The 23,642-nt window shown below is 41.4% G+C and overlaps 1 protein-coding gene across 3 annotated transcripts in view; it reads left to right on the top strand.

Moving 5' to 3' along the window:
- Nucleotides 1-20,524, top strand: part of LOC117827761 — a 45,988-nt gene extending 25,464 nt beyond the window's left edge. Inside the window, exons 26-49 of one of the 3 annotated variants that reach the window (XM_034704524.1) lie at nucleotides 1,081-1,182; nucleotides 1,272-1,320; nucleotides 1,419-1,493; nucleotides 1,694-2,290; nucleotides 2,517-2,591; nucleotides 2,930-3,066; nucleotides 3,539-3,640; nucleotides 5,997-6,054; nucleotides 6,158-6,306; nucleotides 6,847-8,317; nucleotides 9,216-9,337; nucleotides 9,437-9,550; nucleotides 10,242-10,305; nucleotides 11,183-11,314; nucleotides 11,653-11,754; nucleotides 12,774-12,842; nucleotides 13,393-13,515; nucleotides 13,588-13,662; nucleotides 17,120-17,253; nucleotides 17,340-17,471; nucleotides 17,586-17,643; nucleotides 17,737-17,817; nucleotides 17,948-18,043; nucleotides 18,364-20,524. In XM_034704524.1, coding sequence (XP_034560415.1) covers nucleotides 1,081-1,182; nucleotides 1,272-1,320; nucleotides 1,419-1,493; nucleotides 1,694-2,290; nucleotides 2,517-2,591; nucleotides 2,930-3,066; nucleotides 3,539-3,640; nucleotides 5,997-6,054; nucleotides 6,158-6,306; nucleotides 6,847-8,317; nucleotides 9,216-9,337; nucleotides 9,437-9,550; nucleotides 10,242-10,305; nucleotides 11,183-11,314; nucleotides 11,653-11,754; nucleotides 12,774-12,842; nucleotides 13,393-13,515; nucleotides 13,588-13,662; nucleotides 17,120-17,253; nucleotides 17,340-17,471; nucleotides 17,586-17,643; nucleotides 17,737-17,817; nucleotides 17,948-18,043; nucleotides 18,364-19,886 — 5,640 coding nt within the window. In that variant the 3' untranslated portion in view covers nucleotides 19,887-20,524. Of the gene's footprint in view, nucleotides 1-1,080; nucleotides 1,183-1,271; nucleotides 1,321-1,418; nucleotides 1,494-1,693; nucleotides 2,291-2,480; nucleotides 2,592-2,929; nucleotides 3,067-3,538; nucleotides 3,641-5,996; nucleotides 6,055-6,157; nucleotides 6,307-6,846; nucleotides 8,318-9,215; nucleotides 9,338-9,436; nucleotides 9,551-10,241; nucleotides 10,306-11,182; nucleotides 11,315-11,652; nucleotides 11,755-12,773; nucleotides 12,843-13,392; nucleotides 13,516-13,587; nucleotides 13,663-17,119; nucleotides 17,254-17,339; nucleotides 17,472-17,585; nucleotides 17,644-17,736; nucleotides 17,818-17,947; nucleotides 18,044-18,363 lie in introns of all 3 variants that reach the window. The other 2 variants (XM_034704523.1, XM_034704525.1) reach the window with 2 other exon arrangements.
- The last annotated feature ends 3,118 nt before the right edge of the window (nucleotides 20,525-23,642 follow it).

Consider the following 23,642-nt stretch of genomic DNA (forward strand, 5'->3'; position numbering starts at 1 on the left):
AAATACATACATTTGCCATTTGTGTCTAATTTGAATGTGTGATGACTCCCACATTCATTCTTTCATTTTGAAAAAAAACCCTAAAACATTGTGTTTGATAGAAATCTAGAATTTACTTCTTTTTTTTGTAACCTCGTTTTAACAAGTAACAAGCTTGGATTTCAATGTGATACAAAACTCTGTAGCTTTATCGAAATGTAGAAAATTTGCGCTATTTCATTGTTTAAAATAAAGATGGAGCCACTTTTTGCTGCCATGGGCCCCCAAAACAGCATTAGCTTCTGGCCGGGGAACCTCCTTTGCAAACCCACAGACAATGCTTCAAAATATGTAGAGGAATTTTTTGAGGCTTGTATACTTTCATATATTCTTGAGACCAATTTTTTACTGTGTTTTTTTTGGTATGCATCATGAAATATAGAAATCATATTGTATTCCTTCTCCTCTTTGATTTCAAATTTTTTATGATAATAGTCTCTGGCTTGCAAGTACCTATGGAAGTCTTGCTTTTCCAGTCCAAATGTGTCTGAAATTGATTCATAACTCTGAAATCTATTGTTTGAGGCGAGGGTACAAAAAGAAGGGATACCTCTCCTAGCCCACTGTTTGAAGCCCCCGTCCAATCTAGCAGGATCAAAACCTGGGTCGTATGCTACCCAACTCAAGAACCTAGCCTGTTTCTCTATTTGTAACTTCATCAAATCTTTAAACCATAGCTTAAGAGTAAATACAGTCGATTGATTCAAGCAGTTATAATGTATTTCAGCTTGGCTTTTATTTCCTATTATAGATTGTATTGGAATTTTTAGCTGTGTAATTTCCAAGTATTTCCATTTAGATTCGTAATTTGGAGCACACCAGTATACCAAGGGTTTCAGTTGCGCAGCATAGTAATAACCATGGTACCTTTTCAAAAGAACAAATATATGTGACTGTTTACAAGGCTGAACGTGTGTGTGTGTGTGTGTGTGTGTGTGTGTGTGTGTGTGTGTGTGTGTGTGTGTGTGTGTGTGTGTGTGTGTGTGTGTGTGTGTGTGTGTGTGTGTGTGTGTGTGTGTGTGTGTGTGTGTGTGTGTGTAGAGCCGTTTTCACCCAGGGTCCCTGAATCCAAACACTGATGTAGAGACCCTTTTGGACTTGGCCAAACAGGCAGTACGCCACCACATTGTGCTGAACATGCAGGTATTCTATACCAGACATTTCTGTACCATCTTCATGAAACATCTCCTCCTGCAATGTGTTTATGTTGCTCTGTTTTCCTGCACTGAAAGGAAATTGAATTGGACAGGCCCATCAATGAGCCATGTTCATACAAACAGGGTGAGTATGTATTGTGTCCTGCAACTAATGTAACACATCAGTGTGCATGTTACTGGGAACTGGCTTTTGAATGTAATCATATCATTTTTGTGTACTAGCACTTTGGATCCTTCAAGCTGCAAAGTGGAGAACAGGACAGCTTGACCCACATATAGCTCCTAAAATGAAGCTGTGTAAGTCTGGCCGAGTTTATTAACTACACGGTTTATTATAATGATATGAAGGTGTCTTATGTGCAGTAGACCGGAAGAGGTATGGCTGAGGCTTGAAAAAGATTATTTTTTAACTCAAGGATTATTTTTAACTCTAAGACACATTTGATGGTTTCTTAAAAGAAAATGAAGAAATTTTAATTGTTATGCATGTTTCCTAGTCCCCAGAGGAACTGTGAAAGAAACAGACAAAGACCCTGTGAAAGACTTCAGCCCTGAAAACAGCAACATGGTGGAGGACTCAGAGAAAAGGTGTCCAATGTCTACAGACTACTTAGTCAAGACGGAAGTTGAGGCCGAGGTCACCATTATACAATGTGCAGAGCAGGAGGTTGATGGAATAACACCAAGTGAAATGGAGTCTGTGAAAGCTGTCATCAAGAATGCCGGTGAGGCATGTCAGGCAATAAAAGGGGAGGGGATAGAAATGCCTGTTTTGAGTAAACCAAGTGAGGAGAAGACACAAAGCTGCGAGTACACACACACTGACTTGAGAACTGAGATTGGATTGCAAAGTGGCAACAATCTAACAAACTTGGAGAATTACCCATGCAAAGAAGAAGAAATAGAGAACCCTATCAGCATGCCCCAAGAATCCCAGGACCCATGTCTTCATGGTGTTAAGGAGGAAATAATGGGCTCCAAACAAAACCAATCTTTTCCAGAAGACCAAAGTCTGCCAAGCAGTAAACAAAAGAAGGAAGCCACAGCAGAGGAAGGAGGAGGCAGACCAAATCAGGAGAGTGTAAAGGACAAAGGTAATGAAGTATTGCTTTGTTTCTGATGGTTTATTTGATGACATATATATGACCTATTTCTTGAGTGAGCACTTAGAGTCATAATACGTTAATAATGGTTTGCTTGTTCTGATGTTGGTCACAAATGAAGTGTGTGAATGCACAGCCATCTTTTTTTAAGTCCTTATGATTTTCTGTGTTTCTGTGGTAGATCCTCAGTCTCAGGTTACCTCTGGCTCTCTTACAGCATCACCGCACAAACAACCAGATAAACTGTGGAGATATATCAAGACAACAACAACACAAAGGGAGCCTGTGATTGGTCAGTTTTTTTCTTGAAAACCTTCATGTTTAATTTATACTGGTAAGCTGGTGAAATTTTTGTCTTTTTTGGGACACATGAAGATTCAAGGATTATTCCCTCAGTAGATGGGGCACACTGAGCTTGCTGCTGGGCAAACTGGCGCCCCTACCTTTAGGTTGTTGCTGAGTAAATACAGTGTTTTAGGGATTAAATTGGAGGTCAAATGGAAGATCAGTGGGGGAAAGGAAACTGTTTTATTTGTTTCTTCAAAAATGATTTCTGAAAATAAGAATAGTTATAGCCAGCCAGGGGGATGATCAAAAAATATTTTTAATTCTGACCAATTGTTCTTCCAGGCTTAGGCGCACTTCTTGAATGCAGTTGTGATCAGCATGACCCCATCTACCTCTGTGAGTGCTGCTGTATGAAGATCCTAGAGAAGGACATCGTCAGCCACGTTACTGGAGTGTACCATCACAAGATGTATTTGTTGGTGAGTACATTTCTTATTGTTACTTTTCTTAAGTATAATAACCTATTTTGACAAACCAATTTCCTTGATCGTGTGTTTAAAAATGTCAAAGATTCAGAGGTTTAAATTTTTTAACCTGTTGGGAGCTTTGGGGGCACCATATTGTTCTATAAATTAGTTATTTTTGTTCCCTTGGGTCATCCCATTGAATTTTTTGCAGCTTCTCTCATTCACTTTGTATTTTCATGTTAATTTTCAAAAGCAAATGAGTTCAAATTAAATCTTGAATAAAGGTAGCCACTACCATCACTTACTTTTGAATCTCCCAGAGTGATTTATCATCTTGACAATAAGAGTACAGCCATCTTGATTTAAAAACAAAAACAACAGCATATTTTAGGAAGTAGTTTAGATTCTACCACATTGTATGTATACATAACACATTATCTATTGTGTAGTTGTAATGCTTCTGTCTGTATGTTTCTGACATTAGGGGTTTGAGGATCTCCCAAGGCCACAAGGAGTGCACCCAGGGATGAAAATCGGTCATTTTGCTGCTCTGTGTGAGGAACATTATGGATATGGGGAAGCTCAGGTTTGATCCTTTTCCTTTGACTTGTTTCTGCCTAGATAATAAAGCTTTACACTGTTTTATTACTATAAGTATTTATTATTTACTAAAGTAACTAAGCTCTTAAAGTGATACTTCAGTTTTTTTGAAGGGGGGTCGTATGAGTTACAGTACACTATTGCTCCTGCTAGCCAAAATGCGTGCCGGTGAGCTCTTCCCCTTTTAATGAGAAAATTCCCAGAGGACCGGCCGGCAAGCTAGGCTACAATTCGCTGCGGACGGGGCCGCCTATTTCGCTAAAGTTGAGAAAATATGGTCCAGGCACTCATCACGTTGCAAATGCATCCACCAGTAGAAAAAAATTAAGCTATTCAGTTTACCGTCAGAAACCCCCTTTGTTTTGGCACTATTTTCGGACGCACCTCGCAGACCGGTGTTCTTCCGCTGCATGAGCATGGATACCATCTGATCAGCTGTTTGGATCAACAAGCACGTAGCAGGATCAAGTAGCGGTATCGGTCTTTAGAGTGAATTAAACTCACTTTTCTGCTAATTTAAAAGGTGGTACATACCTGTCTTTATCCCGGCTGTTCAAACAAGCAAACCTCCTGTAAGGCAGGGAACTCTGGATGATGAGTGATGCAGACTGGAGCCGTATGTGAGCTGTTGGTATCCTCTGATTCAGAAAGGTCCTGAAGTATTGATGTCACTAAGTCCCTCTCCCGACAGCAGAAGCTCTCTGGGTTCGTTGGCATGGGCTCACGGTACATTGGGTAGCATCTGGAGTTCTTCCTCTGTAAACTCTGATTCATAGAGGCATCCTCTTGTGTCCACAGTAAACAGCATGTCATCGTCGCTGTCAGAATCACTAATTTCTGCAGTTTGTAGTTTTTGTTCCTAAAAGTGTCTGCTAAAAATTCTACGTGCTTGTTGATCTAAACAGCTGATCAGCGTGTATCCATGCTCATGCAGTGGAAGAACACCAGTCGGTGCATCCGAAAATAGTGCCAAAACAAAGGGGGTTTCTGACGGCAAACTGAATAGCTCCAATTTTTTCTACTGGTGGATGCAATGGCACCGTGATGAGTGCCTGGACCATATTTTCTCAACTTTAGCGAAATTATGCGAAATAGGCGGCCCCTTTGGTTTGGTTCAGGGTGTAGTAGCCCAGTGGTTGTTGCCAGGTTTCAGTGAGACAGAGGATATCTAGTTTATTGTCAGTGATGAATTCGTTGATGATGAGACTCTTGTTATTTAATGACCGGGTGTTGAACTGAGCGACTTTCAGATGATGTGAACTGATTTGGTGGGAGGACTTAGGGAGAGAGCGGAGGTTGGCTGTGTTGACGTGCTTTTTGATGTGGGGATGAGGTGCAGAAGTGGGAGTGGAACGGCGTGTTGTCCAAATGGATGGGATAGTATGGTGGCCCTGAAGTGAAAATCACAACGGCAAATCAGAAAACACAATGGCAAATCAGAAAACACTATGGCAAATCAGAAAACACTACGGCAAATCAGAAAACACTACGGCAAATCGGAATACACTACGGCAAATCAGAAAACACTACGGCAAATCAGAAAACACAACGGCAAATCAAAAAACACAACGGCAAATCAAAAAACACAACGGCAAATCAGAAAACACAACGGCAAATCAGAAAACACAATGGCAAATTGGAATACACAACGGCAAATCAGAAAACACAACGGCAAATCAGAAAACACTACGGCAAATTGTCGGAGCCTACAGAGAAGCTGCTCACACACAAAAGAGGCGGTGGAGGTTGTATGTTGAGGGATGTAGGTCTTGGTTGTAAAGCAGCAGTAAGGTGGTGTCTGAAATGTAGTGTCAAGATGGCAGGATATACCGTGGATCCAAAACCTCCAAAACATGTCAAAAACCTGCATTCTCCAATAGAGATTGGTTGGTTGAATTAGTAATGAATTTAAACGCCTTCTCTGTAACTTTTTTGTCCTCTTCGCTCTTCTTTTAAAGTCCAGCGCTTGTAGCCTCAGCACATCAGCCTTTTTCCTCTGCTGCTTTAATGAACATGCTGTATTACGTTAACTTTGTAGGTGTTGTATCAGATTGGTAGTATTGAACTTTGCTGCTACTGCCATCACGAAACGGTCATATTGCATATAATGCAAGTAGCTTTCCATACTGCTGACATTCTTGCCATGGGATGCTAAATTTACTAGCGCATTTGTGTTCTGTTTCAAATTATGTTCAGTTTTTGACAGCTGATGTAAAATGATCAGGGTGAGATCATCGACTAAACTGCCAATCCCTTATGAGATAAAAAATGCCCGATAGCTTAGAGTGGGATTGGAATGAGGACATCCCTACACTGATTTATTGTTTATTTCTTGGCTCCAGGTTGTGGATGTGGACGAAGATGCTTACCACAATGTACTGAAACAAAACTTTAAATCGGGTAAGTGTAAATAACTCCTGAGGTAGACTGTTAAAATTACTTTGATGATTCTGAAAGTGTGACTGACGCTATTTCTTCTGTACTTTCCGTCATATCTTTAAAGCCCTGCAAATGGCGAAGGCACTTCAGGCTCTGCAGGACCGTGTTTGTGAACCCACCTCAACCTTAGCGCTGTCCAGTGCTCAGCCTGTGGACAACTCACTCATCCCTCGAACTCAGCACAAGCACAATTTTATCATGGATAATTACCAGGTCAGTCAGTATGGCATAAATTAGATGAACTAATTATTGGCCATTTCTTCCCTTTGTAATGTAGAAGTCAAACCACAATGACCTTTCTCCTCCCAGTACGTGAGTGAATTCCTTGAAGTTGTTTTGTTTGGCTCCTACAAATACTTTGAACATACACAACAGTTTCATACATTTTCCAGAGAGAACAGATTATTATTGACCTTTTGGAATTGTTGTTGATGTTTTATTTATAGTTTAAGATCAGCTCTTTTTCAGCCACAGAATGAAAATTCCCTAGAGAGCAGTATAAGAAACAGTCTGAAGTGTTAGGTCACACATAAGAACAAAGGAGTTATTTTTAAGCTCAAAACTTGGAAAAGGAATACCAGTACTAGCTAAAAGGATAACCAGAACATCATAGGATGGCACATCGTGTACTCCAGTCCTGGGAAGTTAACTAGATAATGTATTTGGTGTGTAGTGAAATTTAAGTTGTGTAGCTCTGCAGCTGTAAATGGGTTGTCCTCTAATATGGACTAATATGGTTGTTCTGTTTTAAAGGTGATAGACATGGATATTGAGAGTGGTTCAAAGAACTGTGAGGCAAAGCTACCCTCAATAACCAGCTCCAAAACAGTTGGAGATGCTCCTGGTTCAAGTGAAGATGTCAAAAGAACCCTGGTGAAAGAAACTGGTTCAGCCCACAACACTTACTCCTGTGAGACGGTTTTGAAAAAAAGTGAAGACGCATCATGTCTTGTGTCAACAAGGGGGACAAACACAACATTTATACATCCTGACTCCAGAGAAAATGCCTTTAAAACTGGAATCACTTCAGACGAAACTGTCAGACCAAAACAAGAAGGAAAAAAAGGGAAATTAGACACTGCTGTAACCAGCTCCACCAAATCTATGGCAGCCATTCCTAAATGTACAGTCAAAGCCTCCAGTTCTACTCCAGAAAGCTTTGACAAAACAGCAACCCCCATTTCCAAGCTTACTGCCAACATATCCAGCTGTACTACAGCCAAATCAGGAAAATGTGCAGCATCTACATCCAGTGCCATCGCCACCACCTTCAAGTCATCTACAGCCAACTCCAGTAAGAAAACAACAACTACTGTTGCACCTGCAGGTCACACTAACAGTAGTTCTGCAACAATCAACCACATTAAAGAGGCTGTCTACAAATCGACATCCAGTGCCATTGTAACAACAACCAAATCGACTGCAGCCAACCTTAATACCAGTACAACAACCACCACATCTTCAGCTCTGGATAATCGTAGAGCTACAACCACAACTAACAGTGGAGAAACTGCTTACAAATGTGCAACATCCGCATCAGGTGCAAGTGCAACCACCACCAAATCCATTGAAGGCAAACCAGTTACCAGCGCATTAGCCATCGCAACTGCAGCTCCAACCAACAGTGGTTCAAAAAACACCACCAGCAGTGGGATTTTAGTCACAACCAACAATAGTAAAATAACCTACAAGCTTCCCACATCAACATCCAGTCACAGTGCAAGCACCAAAAATTCCACTTCCACCAAAATATTTGCAGCACCCACCAACAGCAGTACTGCAGCCAAAACTAACAATAGAGAAACTGCTTACAACTATGGAACATCTATATCAAGAACCGGTGCAGCGTCCACCAAAACCACAAGGGCCAACCAAGATCCCAGATCAAGAGCGACCCCATCTGCAACTTCAACCAACAGTGGCACTACAGCCACCAGCAGCAGTAGAGGAACCACACATAAACCTGCAGCACTTACACCCAGTGCCAGTGCAACCACCACCAAATCGACTGGAGCCAAGCCATATACAAGTGGAGCAGCCACCCCATCTGCAGCTCCAGCCAACAGGGGCACAACCACTGCTAACAGTAGAGGAACTTCAGTTAAATGTGGAAATTCTGAGGCTTCTTCCAAGACTGCCCTTGAGAATAAATCAGGAATGTCAAATGCTGATGTTCCACCAAATAATCACAATAGTTCTGCATCTAAAGCCACTCTTAAAATTGGTAAGTACGTCTTACATTATTTATACCCAAAATGTATTACAGTGAAGTGGCATTTCTAATCCACAACAGTCATAACAAAAAGCATTATGTATGGTTTTGGGTTCTTTTGTTCTTGTGAATGCACAGGCAAACTCTTTAACACTATGCTAACAGTCTGTGCTGTACTTATGTACCGCTAAAAAGCAAGTGGCTAAATTATTCATGATGTCTCCCTTTGTCCAGCTTTTTATCATCTCTACTGGCATGCAAACTGTTTTGTTACCGTCCCCCAATATCACTGTAGTTGGGTCATCTTGCCTCTGTGTTCTCTAACACTTTGTAAAATCTATTGAAATGCTCTTAATAGGGCTGTCAAAATTGCTCCAAAATGACGTTCGAATATTCGCTTTAAAAAAAAACCCATAGGTTCAAACCATTCAAATATCTATATTTGCACATTATGTCAATAACAGGTGGACAAAGTAATACAAGGAGACATAACTACTTGTATAGGTATTTTTATTTCAGATTTAACATGGCTAAAACATACCTACACATTACAAAACAAGTAAATGACCTAATGGCCTATACCGTAACACTTTTAAGACCGTAGACCTCTCGCTTGCACGCTTTTTTTCCACAGTCGAATATTAATTTTCACAATCGAATCTCCGTTTTTTTTAATATTCGAATATATATTTGAATTTAGAATATTCGTTGACAGCCCTAGTTCTTAATAACGCCTTAAGGAAATTTTATTGGCCTAAACATCAGATTGACTTGAATTTTGTGATAAAGGTCATCTCACAATGCAATAATTTACACCGTAGTTAGGAGAAAACTTCCCACAAATGTCTGTTTTTATTGTTATAACAGTTCATAATATCCTTATTTGTATCATGCTGTATTTATTTCACAGGTTTAAACTACTTGATTCAAGTGTCCTGTGGACAAAAAAAGCAATTCTACTGTCGGCTGTGTTCAGTCAAGCTGAGACGGTCGGGTCACCTCATCAGCTCCATGCACAAGTACAAATATGTGGTGCGTGCTGGATCAGTTTTGTTGGAAAAAAATGTACAAGACTTATAAAGCGTGGCAGTATCAAAGATGAAAACTTTCTGCCTTTCATGTGCTTACCAGAAAAAGAAGTACCCTGAGTTCACTGCCAAGCCGTCTGAGATTGTAAGCAAACTAGACAAGATAGTGGCCCACTTGGCAGAGATTGAAAAAGATGTAGAGAACCCCGGCATTCAGGTGAGACACATGACTCTCAGAAACATACAAGAAAAGACGAACAATGTGGGCGGGGTTGTTCTGCTGTCAATATTTTGTATCACATCATCACAAACTCATGAATAATCCTTTTACTTCCTAACAGGGCAGATTTTTATTCAGGCATAGACAATGAACTAGACGGCAAAACAATGGTGATGCAACAACATACTTTATGTTTTGTCCATCAGTGGCTAGGGGTTCAGTTAAATATTAAAAATAAGTATTTAGGGGTGCTATGGCCTAGCGGCCTAAGCGCCGGCCCATATACAGAGGCCATAGCCCTCGTCATAGAGGTTGCAGGTTCGATTCCAGCCTCGACCATTTGCTGCATGCCCTCCCCACATTTCTTGTCTCTCTTCAGCTGTCCTGTCCATTAAAGACAAAAATTCCCCAAAGATATCTTTTAATAATTAGTCTTTAATAATGTGCACACCATGATTGACTTTGCACACAATCTTGACTCTTTCATGTTGTGTAGGGGACCTAAATCATGAATTAAATATGATCATATTCAAACACTTTTTTATTGAAGTTCAGCACATTAGGTGGATTTTGTAAAACTTGTTTGGAAATAGTCTGTAAAGTAACACCGTCCACGCTTGAAAAATGTGCTAAGCTACACATCTTGTTCTCAGTAACCATTGAGTGATTATTTCTGTCCTTCTTCTAGAAAGTGGAAGTGAGTTTAGATGCGTACACCAAGCTGGGTGACCCTCTACTTTCAACAGACAAAGGTACCGAATCAGTTAAGAACTAATAACACTTTATAAATCACAACTCTGCTTGTCTTACAGATGAAAACTTTAACCCATAGTAGGCCCTGACAGCTGTTAAAGTGTTTGTGTCATTACCCTCTGATAATCGTAATCACTACTATAAAATAATATGAGTGGTCTCAGTGATATGTGCTTTGTAGCCTTAGGCCATAATACTGACAGCAGCCTCCTCTGCTTTGAAGAAATTGTTTTCATTGGGATAAACTCCTTGGGATATGTCATCTCATTTTTAGAGGGGGTCCCAAAGGGGGTCTTTTGGACTCAGGTCAACAGGCTGTGGTTTTCTGACCATCCCAGGTGGTTGGGGAGAGTTATAGCTCCTTTCTAGCTAGTAGGCATGTGTTTCATGATCAGAGGAGCAAAGTCATTCAGAGCTTTGTACACAAATGTAGCCAATGAACAACTGATTCTGGGAGGCTGGTGAATAGATACAGTAGTCTGGATAAAGTTTGAGAAATGTGAGTATGCATTTTTCTGCGTCAGGCTCTAACAGAAAGTCAAAAACATTTTCAGAAACTGTGGTAGGGAGGGGATCCAAGCAACAGGTAGGGGGTCTAACTTGCTCAATGATACTTTCTAGTTGTTCATAAACCAAGTGAGTCAACGTAACAGCTGCTGTTTAAGGTGTAAGGTTTGATAAATTGAAGATCTAAACTTCCTTTTTTTACAACTCTACTGGGCACCAACCTCAATTATCTTATGGGTCTCTGTGGTTGATTTCTTCACAGAAGAATCACTTTTTAGACGTTTAGATTTCTGTTATTTTTCATGACTGGAAGTTGTTTAACTGTTTGTTCAGTGTCTTGGTTTTGATTTACCCTCTTTTCAATCGTAGCCTTTGAAAAACTGATGGAAATGATGACACAGAAAGACTCAGGGGTCTCCTACTCAACAAGTGACGCGGGGGAGGTGTGGACACCAGACGCTGCATTCCCAAGTCCATTTGAGGCTTCAAGCCCAGATAACGGTAAATTCAAGGGTTCCCAAGTTTTAAATGTGTTTTCTTCATTCACCCACATATACAGCATAAAGTTGTCTGTCTTTGGACATGTTGTTTTTAGCTCTAGCTGAGGTATTTTCTGGAAATTTAATTCTGGTTAGCTTAAAAGAAGTATGTATCTTTTGTGTCAAAAGTACAGTATATCAATTTCTTGAATGTTTGTCTCAGATATGTGCTCGTGGCAGAATGAAACACCTGGACTTAGTTCTCCAGCTCAAACTGGATTTCAGGACAAACAAGTGATTTGTTCAAGACTCTTTGTCCATGTCATGTCACTCAGTCATATACTGCTGTTGTTATTTTAGAAAATGAGGCCGTCTCACAGGATGAAAGACATCGTGCTGCAGGTCAGTCAGACACAGCTGAAGGTTGGAAAGGTTCAGATCTTGAAGCTGAACCCATGGCAGGTATGTCTGTCTTTTTATCATTAAAGCTGGGGTTGGTAGTCAGATTTAGATACACTTTTTGTTATACTGATTAAAATGATCTGTATGTCCCGATGGCAATCAATACATAATGTGTTCTTAAAAAGGAACGTAAAAAAGCCGCTATCTACAGCCGGAGTAAACCTGGGAAAACACCAACCAATCCCTGCCTTTGGGAGCCAAATTATGAAACCATCAAATCCCATCCTGCCGTTCTGCCCGCCTCCTGCGCGTACATGTCATGTTTGTTTGAGTTTTTAACTTTCACTATGATAATGTTTTGGTGTTTTCTTAACGCTGAATGAGACATGAGTTGACGTAGTGCAAAACACAAACGATGTGCTGAGGACCGGTTTTGAATCAGTCACAATCATATGGTCACGAAGCAGCGGCGCTCGTGCATGTGAGCGGGGGCGTCGTTTTGGAGGAGCTCCGAGGGGAGGGGAGGGGGGTTAGAGGGAGTCCTGAGGAAATGCAACACACACACACGCACTCAAGTTTCCTGTATGTTATTGTTGCCATCTAAAAAAGATGTTTGGCTACCCCCAACAAATGTTATGTGACCCAGCACTACGTAAGAACTTCTGGGAAGTTCTCACATCAACAACTCTCATAACCTCATACAGCTGCACAATGCCTGAATGCCCCAGCTTATGGCCATATACAGATCTGATACCAAACCTCCCAATAATATTGAATCTCCCAATACTAACTGTGTGGTTAGCAAAAAGCAGGCAAACACAGCACACGTTTAATGTTTACAATTTCAAATCAGGCCCTGATCGTCTTTCCAGCAATTGGGGAAATCACTCAATGTACCTCACACAGGAAAATCTGGAAAGATAATCTTTATAAACATAAAAAAAATCCAGCCTTTGCCGATCGTCTATAGCATGTAACCCCCTTTTCGCACTGACCAACAGATAGCTCATATTTTTTTTATTTTAAGCTTCTACCAAACTAAAACAGTTAGACTAAAACAACATCTCTGCTCTGTTTAGTCTTGGTTCAACAGAACACATTTGGGTCTGATGTGGAGTCCCAGGCTGAGGTTAAAGTCACATCTGAAGGTAGGACTCATTTCAATTAGTGATAGACCGATATGTTTTTTTCAGGGCTGATACCGATTATTAATAGTCAAGGAGGCCGATAACCGATATTTGGAGCCGATATTCATTTGCAGTAAAAGGGAAAATATTGGCGTCAAAATTTTGAATGATACAAAATCCAACACTTAACTTCATTTAAATGCCTTTAAGCATATTTTTATTGAAGAGCTTTTCAGATTTGCAACATGTTAAAGGTTTTTTTTTATCGTAGACTATAGACATCTTTGTTTTATAATTCTAACACAAAGTGCAGGGAGCTCCCAGGCTCAGCAGCATGTCTTGTAAAGTTAAATGAAAACTTAAACAAATAATGATTTAGTGAATTTTGAGCTTTAAATTGATCTCTTATCGGCTGTCGGATTTTAAAAAAGGCTGATGCTGATATTTGTTCAAATGCAGAATATCGTGGCCGATAATCGGTCTATCCCTAATTTCAATAGTGCACTTGTTACCTTCATTGTCTCCTACTTCTGCATCCTAATGTATTTACCCAAAGCCATCATCTCATCAGTGAATACAGGACAGCAGAACCGACCAAGAGCCAGTCAGACAGCGGAACAAGCAGAACAGCCAGGATTTAGTTCAAGACCTGAGCATCACAGTGCACCACAGGCACTCCCAAGGATTCCAATGGGTAGGATTAAGTCCGAGCATTTGAGTCATTGTTTTTTTTTCACATGATAAACTTATTTTTAATTTGTCACAGGGGACTCAATATGGGGCAGCAGTAATTTGTCCATATATTTGACTGTGAAGAAACTGGACTCTGAACCAATCATAGGTGGGTGTATCACTATGACAGATTTCCTTTAACCTCATAATTGTTATTGTGAACAATGTCAATCTGGCTGTGAAAAAAAGATGTTTGTGACAAAAATTAATTTCTATTTTCACATTAACCAGTTAGTTTAAGTGAATCCAGCAACACATGTAGTATTCTGTTTCTGCTGCATTTGAAAATGAATCAGTTCATTAAAGAGAGAAAACACTATCTAAAACAGAGCTCCTCTATAACTTGTTTTATAAGTCCAATATATTTGGACAGTCATTTTTGGCTTTCATTTATGAATTTGTTTTCATCCATGTTGCGTAGGGTACTCTGGCAAGTTAGTGGCAACTCAGCATCATTCTCTCTCCTCTTGTGTTGTGTGCATGCAGGCAGGTGTGAGTAAGTTGCTATGTTTTAAACAAAGTGGTGCTGCCACAATATCAATATATTAACCATACGTAAGCTGTTAATATACACCAATAGCTACAGAAAAGATGTTAATAATAATAATAATAATAATAATAATAATAATAATAATAATAATAAATTTGATTTAAAGGCGCCTTTCTCGGCACTCAAGGACACCGCACAGATATATATATATATACATACACAAATTTACATTAGAGGAAACAAAATCAAAGTCAAAATGAAAACAATATAAACTAACAAAGTGGTAAGAAAAAGAATAGAAACAAAAATGACAGTGCAATTGGAGTCAGATGGAGTAGGCGGTTTTGAACAGATATGTTTTGAGTTGTGATTTCAAATGGGGGAAAGAATCTGTGTTTCTGAGTTGAGGTGGCAATGAGTTCCAGAGACGGGGAGCAGAGCAGCTGAATGCTCGGTTCCCCATAGTGGTGAGACGGGCGGAGGGGACAGACAGGTGTATGGAGGAAGAGGATCTGAGGGAGCGGAAGGGAGTGGGAACATGGAGGAGGTCGGACATATATGGGGGGGCAAGGTTGTGGATGGTCTTGAATGTTAGCAGGAGGACTTTGAACTGAATACGGAACTGAACAGGGAGCCAGTGGAGCTGTTGGAGGACAGGAGTGATGTGGTGGATGGAAGGGGTTTGGGTAATGATACGGGCAGCTGAATTCTGCACCAGTTGGAGTTTATGGAGGGATTTGTGAGGGAGGCCGAAGAGGTGAGAGTTGCAGTAGTCCAGACGGGAAGTGACAAGGCTGTGGACAAGGATGGCGGCAGTGTGGGGGGTGAGGGAGGGGCGGAGACGATTGATGTTACGAAGATGGAAGTAGGCAGTCCTGGTGATGTTATTGATGTGTGATTGAAAGTATAATGTGCTGTCAAGGATGACACCCAGACTCTTAACCTGGGGGGAGGGTGAGACAGAGGAGTTATCAATGGTGAGGGAGAAGCTGTTGGATTTGGATAGAGTGGATTTGGTGCCAATGAGGAGAACCTTGGTTTTATTACTGTTTAGTGTAAGGAAATTTAGGGTGAACCAGGTTTTTATTTCAGAGATGCAATCAGTGAGGGAGGTGGGCGGGAGAGTGGATGAGGGGTTAGTGGTGAGGTAGAGCTGGGTGTCAGCTGCATAACAGTGGAAGTGAATGTTGAATTTGCGGAAGATATTACCGAGGGGAAGGAGGTAGATGATGAAGAGGAGGGGCCCCAGGACAGAGCCCTGGGGCACCCCTGTAGTGACCGAGGAAGGAGTGGATTTAAAGGACTTGAGTTGAGTGAACTGTGTGCGGCCAGAGAGGTAAGATGTGAACAAGTCTAACGGAGTGTGGGTGATACCAATGGAGGATAGCCGAGTGAGGAGGGTGGTGTGACAGATGGTGTCGAAGGCTGCACTTAGGTCGAGGAGGATGAGGATGGTGAGGAATCCAGAATCAGCTGCCACAAGGAGGTCGTTGGTGATTTTAAGGAGTGCTGTTTCAGTGCTCGGGGGTGAACCAAGGGGCGGAGACAGAGAAAGAGACAGATCTGTTTTTTAACGGAGCAAGATAATTGAGAATATTATAGAGTCCAGTGTTGTAATGAGAGACCAGATCATCAGGAGTGGATGGATTGGGGATGTCAGGGAGGCAGGAGGAGTGGATGCTAGAGATGAGAGTGGCGAGGTTAATGTTCTTTATATTCCGGAATGAGATGAGACGGGGTGGCTTAGAAATGGAGAGAGTGAGTTTGACTGTAAGGAAAAAGTGGTCAGTTATGGGGAGTTTATCAGCTGTAATGTTGAGAGGGGTGACACCAGTGCAACAGATTAAGTCCAGAATGTGTCCTTTGGAGTGTGTGGGAATAGTGGTGTGCTGCTGACATCCAAAACTATCTAAACAGGAAGTGAAGGCTTTGGTGAGAGGGAGATTGATATTGTCCATGTGGATATTGAAATCGCCCAGCAGTATTATGTGTGGTGAGAGAGAGGATAGATGGGTGAGGAAAGCAGCAAAGTCATTTAAAAAGTCACTATTCGGTTTAGGGGGGCGGTAGACAGAGGCAATGATGGTTGGAGTGGGACCAGACAACTCGCAGACAGTGGATTCAAACGAGCTGGAGACGGGCACAGACACCGGCGAGACTTTCCATTTCTCGCGGTGAATTATCGCGAGACCTCCTCCCCGACTGGAGCCACGGGGTTGACAGGTGTAAACAAACCCACTAGGAGTGGATTCATTCAGCTGGGAAAAATCGTTGGGCTGTTGCCATGTCTCGGTTAGACAGAGAAAGTCCAGCTTCCGATCGGTGAGGAGGTCCTGGATGAGGTGTCCCTTGCCCGTCAATGAGCGGATGTTGAGTATACCAAAGTTGAGAGCGGTGTTGTCGCAGCTGGTGGTGGTGCTAGCCGACCGGGCTAGGTGGGCTAACACGCTGTGGTCAACAATCTGGCTGGGTGTCGGGAGCTGGACCAGATGGATTTTATTGCTGTTGAGTTGTACACCCTCGGTGGATGTATCGCCGGCGGGGCTGGAAGGTGATGTCCGGGTGGAGGTGGAGTGCCGCTGGCGCAGGTCCAGGCAGGTGACAGCGCAGCCGGAGCAGGTCAGCAGCCGAGTACTGGTGTAGGCCCGTCACTGGACGGTGAACAGGCAGGAAAAAGAGCCAGACACGCACAAGCCAGATGTATGTCCGACCGGCCCTCATTGTGGAAGAGGACTCAGGCAGCGTCGATTTCCAGGTAGACGCCAGGTGAGGCTCAGGCCGGGACAGGACAGGTAAGCTAACGGCAGTTAGGCTCACACAAGCTGTAGTGCCGACAGATTTTAAACGCGTTCCAGTGAAGGCAATTGCAGGGTCATAAAACCATAAAAAGTTACCGGCGAGCAGCGGCAGCAAGTTGCGCCAGCGTCCGCTCGTCACTGGAAGTCAAAGATCAGTGTTTTGTAAATGTGATTAAATGACTGACTGTATCATTGATGTGATCTGCTGCCAGATGCCACATTTGAAAAAGTTTCCTCTCCTACTAAAAAGAAAGTGTGACGCTCATTGTTTCGATCAGGTATGGAAGCTGTGTGGGAGTGCAGAGGGCTGAAGCAAAAAACCTTCTACCTGTGTGAGTGCTGCAGCGAGAGGCTCGTCATCAATGACATCTGCAAACACATGATCAGTGTCAAGCACCGGCTCAATCACATGGTTAGTGGTGTCTCAGTAACTTATTGAAGTCCTGCAAGCCAAACACTATTTGCCTCTAAATTTGAATGCAATGTGGATGTTTTCAGCTAAAGGAGTACAGTCAGTTGATGGCGTTCTGGCAGATGGAGAATCTGGAGCATGAGATTAAACTGAAAGTCTTAAGGGACGTTGCGTTTGAAGTCTCACACCGGGAACGCACCCTCAAGAAGGATGCCCAGGTAGCCTATAAATGACATTTATCATGTATTTTATTTTATTATTTTGTGGAAACAAGTTGATGTACTAAGCAGAAATACACCTTTTGCTTATGTTCACCCCGTGTTCTTTCACAGTCTACAGTACTGCCACAGGATTTGTTTGAATATATCAAAGCAGCTCAATTCAGTGAAGGTAGAAGTAAACTCATTACATATGATGGTCTACAAGATGTATGGTCCATATGAGAATATGGTTATTGGTGTAATTATCTTTTTGCTTTTGCAGCTTTAACATTTTTGCAGGACTTAAAGAAGAAACAGAAACTGAGCGTTGTCCGTCCCCCCATCAGCACTCAACAAAAACAAGGTGAGTCCCATTGTTCCACTAACAGTCTTTTTTTCTTACACTATAACATTCTTATACTCCGTTAAACTGAAGTGACCCTCACAGGCAGAATGCAAGTATGAATTATTATTTTTTGGTTTCTTGTGCACAGACCAGCTGCCTGGGGAGCAACAGAATCGAGCAGGATGTACGTCTACGGAGATGCATTCTGCACGGGCACCAGAGACAGACAAGACGAGTGACGAAGGTATGAAAATATTTTCCCTTAGGGTGAGCTCCACTCCTGAAAATCTGGACCAGAAGTGCAGAGAAGTTACTGTTTGAAGTACTTCAGAGTCCAGAGTTTTCTCCAAGGCTAGAAGTTAAAAGTAATTTTATGACCTGGGGGACCAACAAACCAGAGACTGGTACAATTCATATACTGTATGTCACCAACAGTTTGGTAAATCTCAGCTAAAAGTTCAAAAGCACAAATTCACACCACAAAGTATTCATGTGCTTAAAATGAAAATGATTAACAATGGATCATTTCCTTTCTCTGACCTGTACCTCATGTTTTTACTCCAGTTGTAAAAGTGATACAAGAAACAGAGGTGCAGCATTTGGAAGGGGTCATCCAAACAAAAGTCTCAAGTCCTCCAAATGAGACTGGTGTCTGCTCAGAATCATATTCTGTAGTTGCCAAAGTCCCTGAGGCTGATATATGTTCAAGTCCCCAAGAGACTGGCAGCAACCAATCAGAACCCAGACCACCAATATGTCAGCCTATCACAGGGTTACAGGTGAAACAGACAGAGCTGCGCCGAGAGTCCCCATCATTCTCAAATGACTCTCCAAAAGTGAGTCCAACAGTGCCAGTGTCTTCTGGAGATAAAAGGCTTCTCACCAGGAAAAGGCCAGCTGTTGTATCTGTTGAAACGCACACCAGATCTTGCACAGGTAACCCTCCACTTGAGGGGCCTTTGCCACCTAAAAGGATGTGCAGCTCACTGCAGCCCAGAAACAAGTCAACATCTAAGTCCACTTCAGTTCCCCCTGCTGCAATCTCCACTCTCCTGCCTGCTGAGCACAAAAACATAGAACCTGCATCTGAAGAATGCATGACAGAAATAACTTTTGCAGACCTCATCGCTCTTGTGATGGAGAAAAGGACAGAAAAGAAAATGTCCCCATGCATGGTAGCTCAGCCTAACGCTGAGACTTCTACATCCTGTGCTAACAACCCATTTGTAGGTGTGAAAATCAAACTGGAACCAGAGTTTGAGCAGACTACATCCACGATGCCAGCCAAAAAGAAAAGATTGGATTCAAAGGTTCAGCTGGATGACGCTACAGACGGCACCATTTTACCGTCTGCCACCACTGCCAACCCCAGCGACCAACAAAAGCAGGGACGGCATGCTCATAGTATTTGTGGAATAATGAACCCATTCAAAGCTTGTCCCAACTGTGAAGACACCAGTCATAACCCAGAGTCTCGAGTGACAACAGAGCCTGTCAGCAGCGAGGTTTCTCAGTTGCCAATTAATGCCATCATAACTCTCAGGCCGGAGTCCTGTAAGCTGCAGCTCATAGGCAACTCTAACACGCAGGGTCACACTGAAGTGAGCAATCAGGCTGCTCATAGTCTCCCCTCAGTGGAAACAGCAAGCCACAGTGACACTCAGGCAGCTTCAGCAGGGTATGGTCAAACCAGCCAAATGGCTTACATCCCAAATGCACATTCATATTATCTGGCTTCAGGGGCTGTTGGGGGCTCCACAACCCCTGTCAACCCATTCACATATCCTCCCAGTGTATACCAAGGTGGAGGGTACACTACAAGAGGTGTCTACCAGAGCCTAGGATGGATGGAGCAGCAGCAGCATTTCATACGGCAACAGCAGCTAATGCAACAGCAGCTACAGCATCAGTATTTGTATCCCTCATGTATAAGTGCTGCTGCAGCAGGCACAGTGACCAATGAGACTGCCTACCAGGGCCCCTCTCACCAATCCAGCCAACAGCTTGCCAACTATTACCAATATGAACAAATTCAGCACCCAAATAATCCACAACAGTGGCAACATGAAGAGAAGAAACAATTTTAAAGAATTAAAAATGATATGTTAAGTCATTTCCAGTACATACACACACACACATGCACATAAAGTGTACATTATTGTTACATAATATTCAATACACCTTCAGAAGCCTTTTTTCTTCATTGCTTTTTTTTTATTTTTTTTTTTATGCAAAACTGTCTTCTTTGGTATTTTCAACACTTAGTTTCAGTTTGTGTCATTTTATTTTCCTCTTATGAACAAATACTGAATTTTTCGACAAAGTTGAGTGTTTTGTCAAGTTTACAGTTTTTATTTCACACCTGTCTGTCAAAGCAGAAACAAAGCCTTGTTCTTGCGTTAGTAATATTTCTGGTTTGGAGACAGCCCCATATGTGAGTCAGTTTAGTTTAAACTAATGAAACATCTTAAAAAAAATAAACCTTTTCTTTCTGGAAAATTAAAGAAAGACAATAAAAAATCCCTGCTTTAAATATGAATGATTTAACTGTTTGAGAACCTTCATATCGAGCAACTGTAGCTTTTTTCTGTTTTTAACATTTCTGATGTAGTTTCAGAAGTTCTGGGAATTTTCTATTTTTTATATTCAGACTTTATTTGTATAAAAGTCTCTTTTAAAATGCATTTTCTGTTCAATGTGAAATAAAATGTTTTGTAATTTCCATCTATTGGCTGATACTTGTGTTTTTCTGTCTTTGTAAACAGGAATGTTTGTGTTAACCTCTCCGTTCCTCTGGATAGTTATACCTGCATTCATGAAGAGCTTTTAGCAGGTGATGCAGCTCTAACAGTAGCATTAATCAGCACGGGGCAGATTGAGTGAGACAGTCAGGCCGCGGAACAACAGGGGGTATACTACGAAGTGAGTTCAGCATATCCTAGATATCTTCTCCTGATCCGGCTTCACCGAACAAAGGAGGTCGCGCTAAACCGTCATACGAAGCTGGTTATCAACATGATTAGTCAATCCAGAATTACCCGAGCGCGTTCACATGAACGGGGCAGAGAGGGCAACATGTGACCAATCACAGACATGGACAGACTGCCGTCAGCACATCCACATATTTTTCAAACACTGCACTGATATTAGAAAAATATGAAGACGTTAAGCACATAGGCTTATCCAGATTAACTTCAACACAGCTGTGTTTGAAACATAAAGGAAGAACTGAGGGATAAGCCAAAAACTGTTGTGAATGTGCAAATGACGTCTTATTTCTCATCACTTAGTGCAGATATATCTGACTATAATAACTCTGTAATTCCCTGACAGTCTCTCTCTCTCTGATTTCATCTGGTGTCGTGTGACAGTTTTAGACGTAGTATTTCAGCTGCAGTCCTGACGGTATCAAACTAAGCGCTGTGGTTATAGGACTAATAAAAATGAGAACGATTCAAAGAGATAAGCACCCACAGTTTTAGATTGAATGCTGTAACCTAAAACACTTTCATCTGAATAATCTGACTTCAGACTCTGTTAAAGTATGATGTCATTCGGGTGGCGGGCACAGTGGCCGTGGCGATCACAGTCACGATGGTGTCTGAGTGGGATTGGCTGCAGGGAATCCCATAAAGCTGGATTGTTGACAAAACTCTGTCATCCACAATTTGGACCCGTTAGCATCCAGTACTGATGTCAAGGATAAGAAACCACAAGTTTTAAAAGAGATTGAGGAAACTATTGATAAATAAAATAAAAATACAATTAAATTAAAATTGGGACTTAAACAATGTTTAGGAGCCATGCATCATCTGCAAAGCCAAAAATATTTCTGAAAAATGAAGAGTGTGATAAGAAAACACTTGTAAAGATCTGCCAACAGGTGTGGTGAAAGAGATAATGGCCAGATGCCACTACTACGTAGATCTGACCAAAGCGAAGACGAGGAGGAAGTCATGGTAGAAGGAGAAATGACTAATCAATATCCATTTTTAATTATCCAAACTTCATTGTTGTCTTAACATTTGGTTTTGATGTTATCTTTTAACTTTTTGACATTAGCTAAATTGAGAATAAACACATAAATAAATAAGATAAAAGGAATAACTAGAAAGTGAAAGTATGAGAATGAAGTGATTTTACTACAACATTTGATGTTTGTTGTTTTTGCAAGATGTTGGTTGTTGATTTCTCTTCCCAGGAAAACTTTTGGGGGACTGAGTAAGAGGGCCTGCTTGTCCAGGGATCCCACAGCATACATGAACTCAAATACTTATACATGGACAGTGGACCCTGAACAACAGTGAAAATGGACAAGAGGACCCTGAATAAGAACATTATGTATGGTCTTCCGTTTTGGAATATCATTGAGGGCACATACAACTAGCAGCTAACACTGCTGTGGGGTAACAGTTTGATATTTTAGTATGTTTTCTTATACATTTTTACATTATTGGACTTTGACTTGTTATGTTGTAGTCTGTGACATGATGCATGGAAAATGTCTGTAGGATTTTTTGGTAATAATCTTAGCAAGGTATAATGTTTTGGTTTATTTCTCTATAACTATATGAGTATATACGTTTTTACAAAGAGAGGAATATGGATATTGAATTGTATGGGGATTTATTTTTTTTAATTTGCTTTAAGAATTATGTTTTCTGCTTCGAGGTGAATATATTGGGAACTCAGGTTTTTTCTATTTTTTTCGATGCCTAGGGCCAGTGGCAGGGAAAGGTCCATTGAAAGGTCAGATGGGATGACCAGCCTGACTTTGGACAACTTTTTGTTTTTGTTTCTGAGTTTCCCAAATGTATTTGCTTACATTTTGTTCCCCCATAGTTTTCTGTATCCTCCTTTTTGACATACTTGGAGTACTAAAGGTGGTTGCCTAGGGCAGAGGGGCCGTGAGTGTCTTTTCCCTGTCGTGAATTGATTAGTGAATCATAAAGGACTGATCACTGCCTGACAGGTTTTAACTCTCACACTCCATGAATTTACTCTAATGCTGGGATTTGCTGTGACATGGACTACAGTTATCTTTTGAACTTTCTGTGTGTGTAATTAAGTGAATGTTACATGTTTGCTTGTGATGATAGACTCTGTGTAGTCTCGAAGGGGGGTTATGAGGTATCTCACATGAAGTTATACAATACATACATTTTTACTGCTTGGAGTGGTCACAGAAAGTTCAGATAGAGACACCTTCACGGATCTGTAAATTACGGTGACAAGGGTTGGAGCCCAGCATTGGTGTAAATTACGGTGATAGTTAGCATGCTTTTATCAACAGAGCTGAGGTCCACTACTGGATGGAAAACCAGATTTTGAGAAATGTGTGTGCGTCGTGGACATCACTTAAACCTATATAAAGGTTCCCTGTAGTGGAAATTCTCTGATTTACAAATTCGTTTTTCTTCAGTTTGTAGAAAAGGAAGGTGGTATCTGCTTAGGGGATGTCTACAAAATCATTTCCAGGCATCAGGGCTTATATAACCTGAGAAAAGAAGTACAGTGTTTGTGGGAATGGGGGAAAGGAGAAGAGCATGTCTGGCTGCATAGACTGTTTCAAGGGAAGGTCATTACAGCTTGTCCTCGTCTGGAATTAGCAAGGGCCTTATCAGCAGCATGCTTGAGAGCCCCTCATAGCCAGACCTGTAGATTACCACAGAATATGTAGTATAATTCACCACAGCCATTTATCTGGTAGTGTTTTGACAAAAAGGCAACTTTTGAGGTATCGTTCATTTAATTTAACGAATTAAAACAGAATTTACATATGAAGCCAATAAAAGTACTTGGCGTAAGGTTAATTTGACTTTGCAGCAGAGCATCAGTGTGCT

This window comes from Notolabrus celidotus, chromosome 16 (assembly GCF_009762535.1).
Source record: "Notolabrus celidotus isolate fNotCel1 chromosome 16, fNotCel1.pri, whole genome shotgun sequence".
NCBI classification, from domain to species: Eukaryota; Metazoa; Chordata; class Actinopteri; order Labriformes; family Labridae; genus Notolabrus; species Notolabrus celidotus.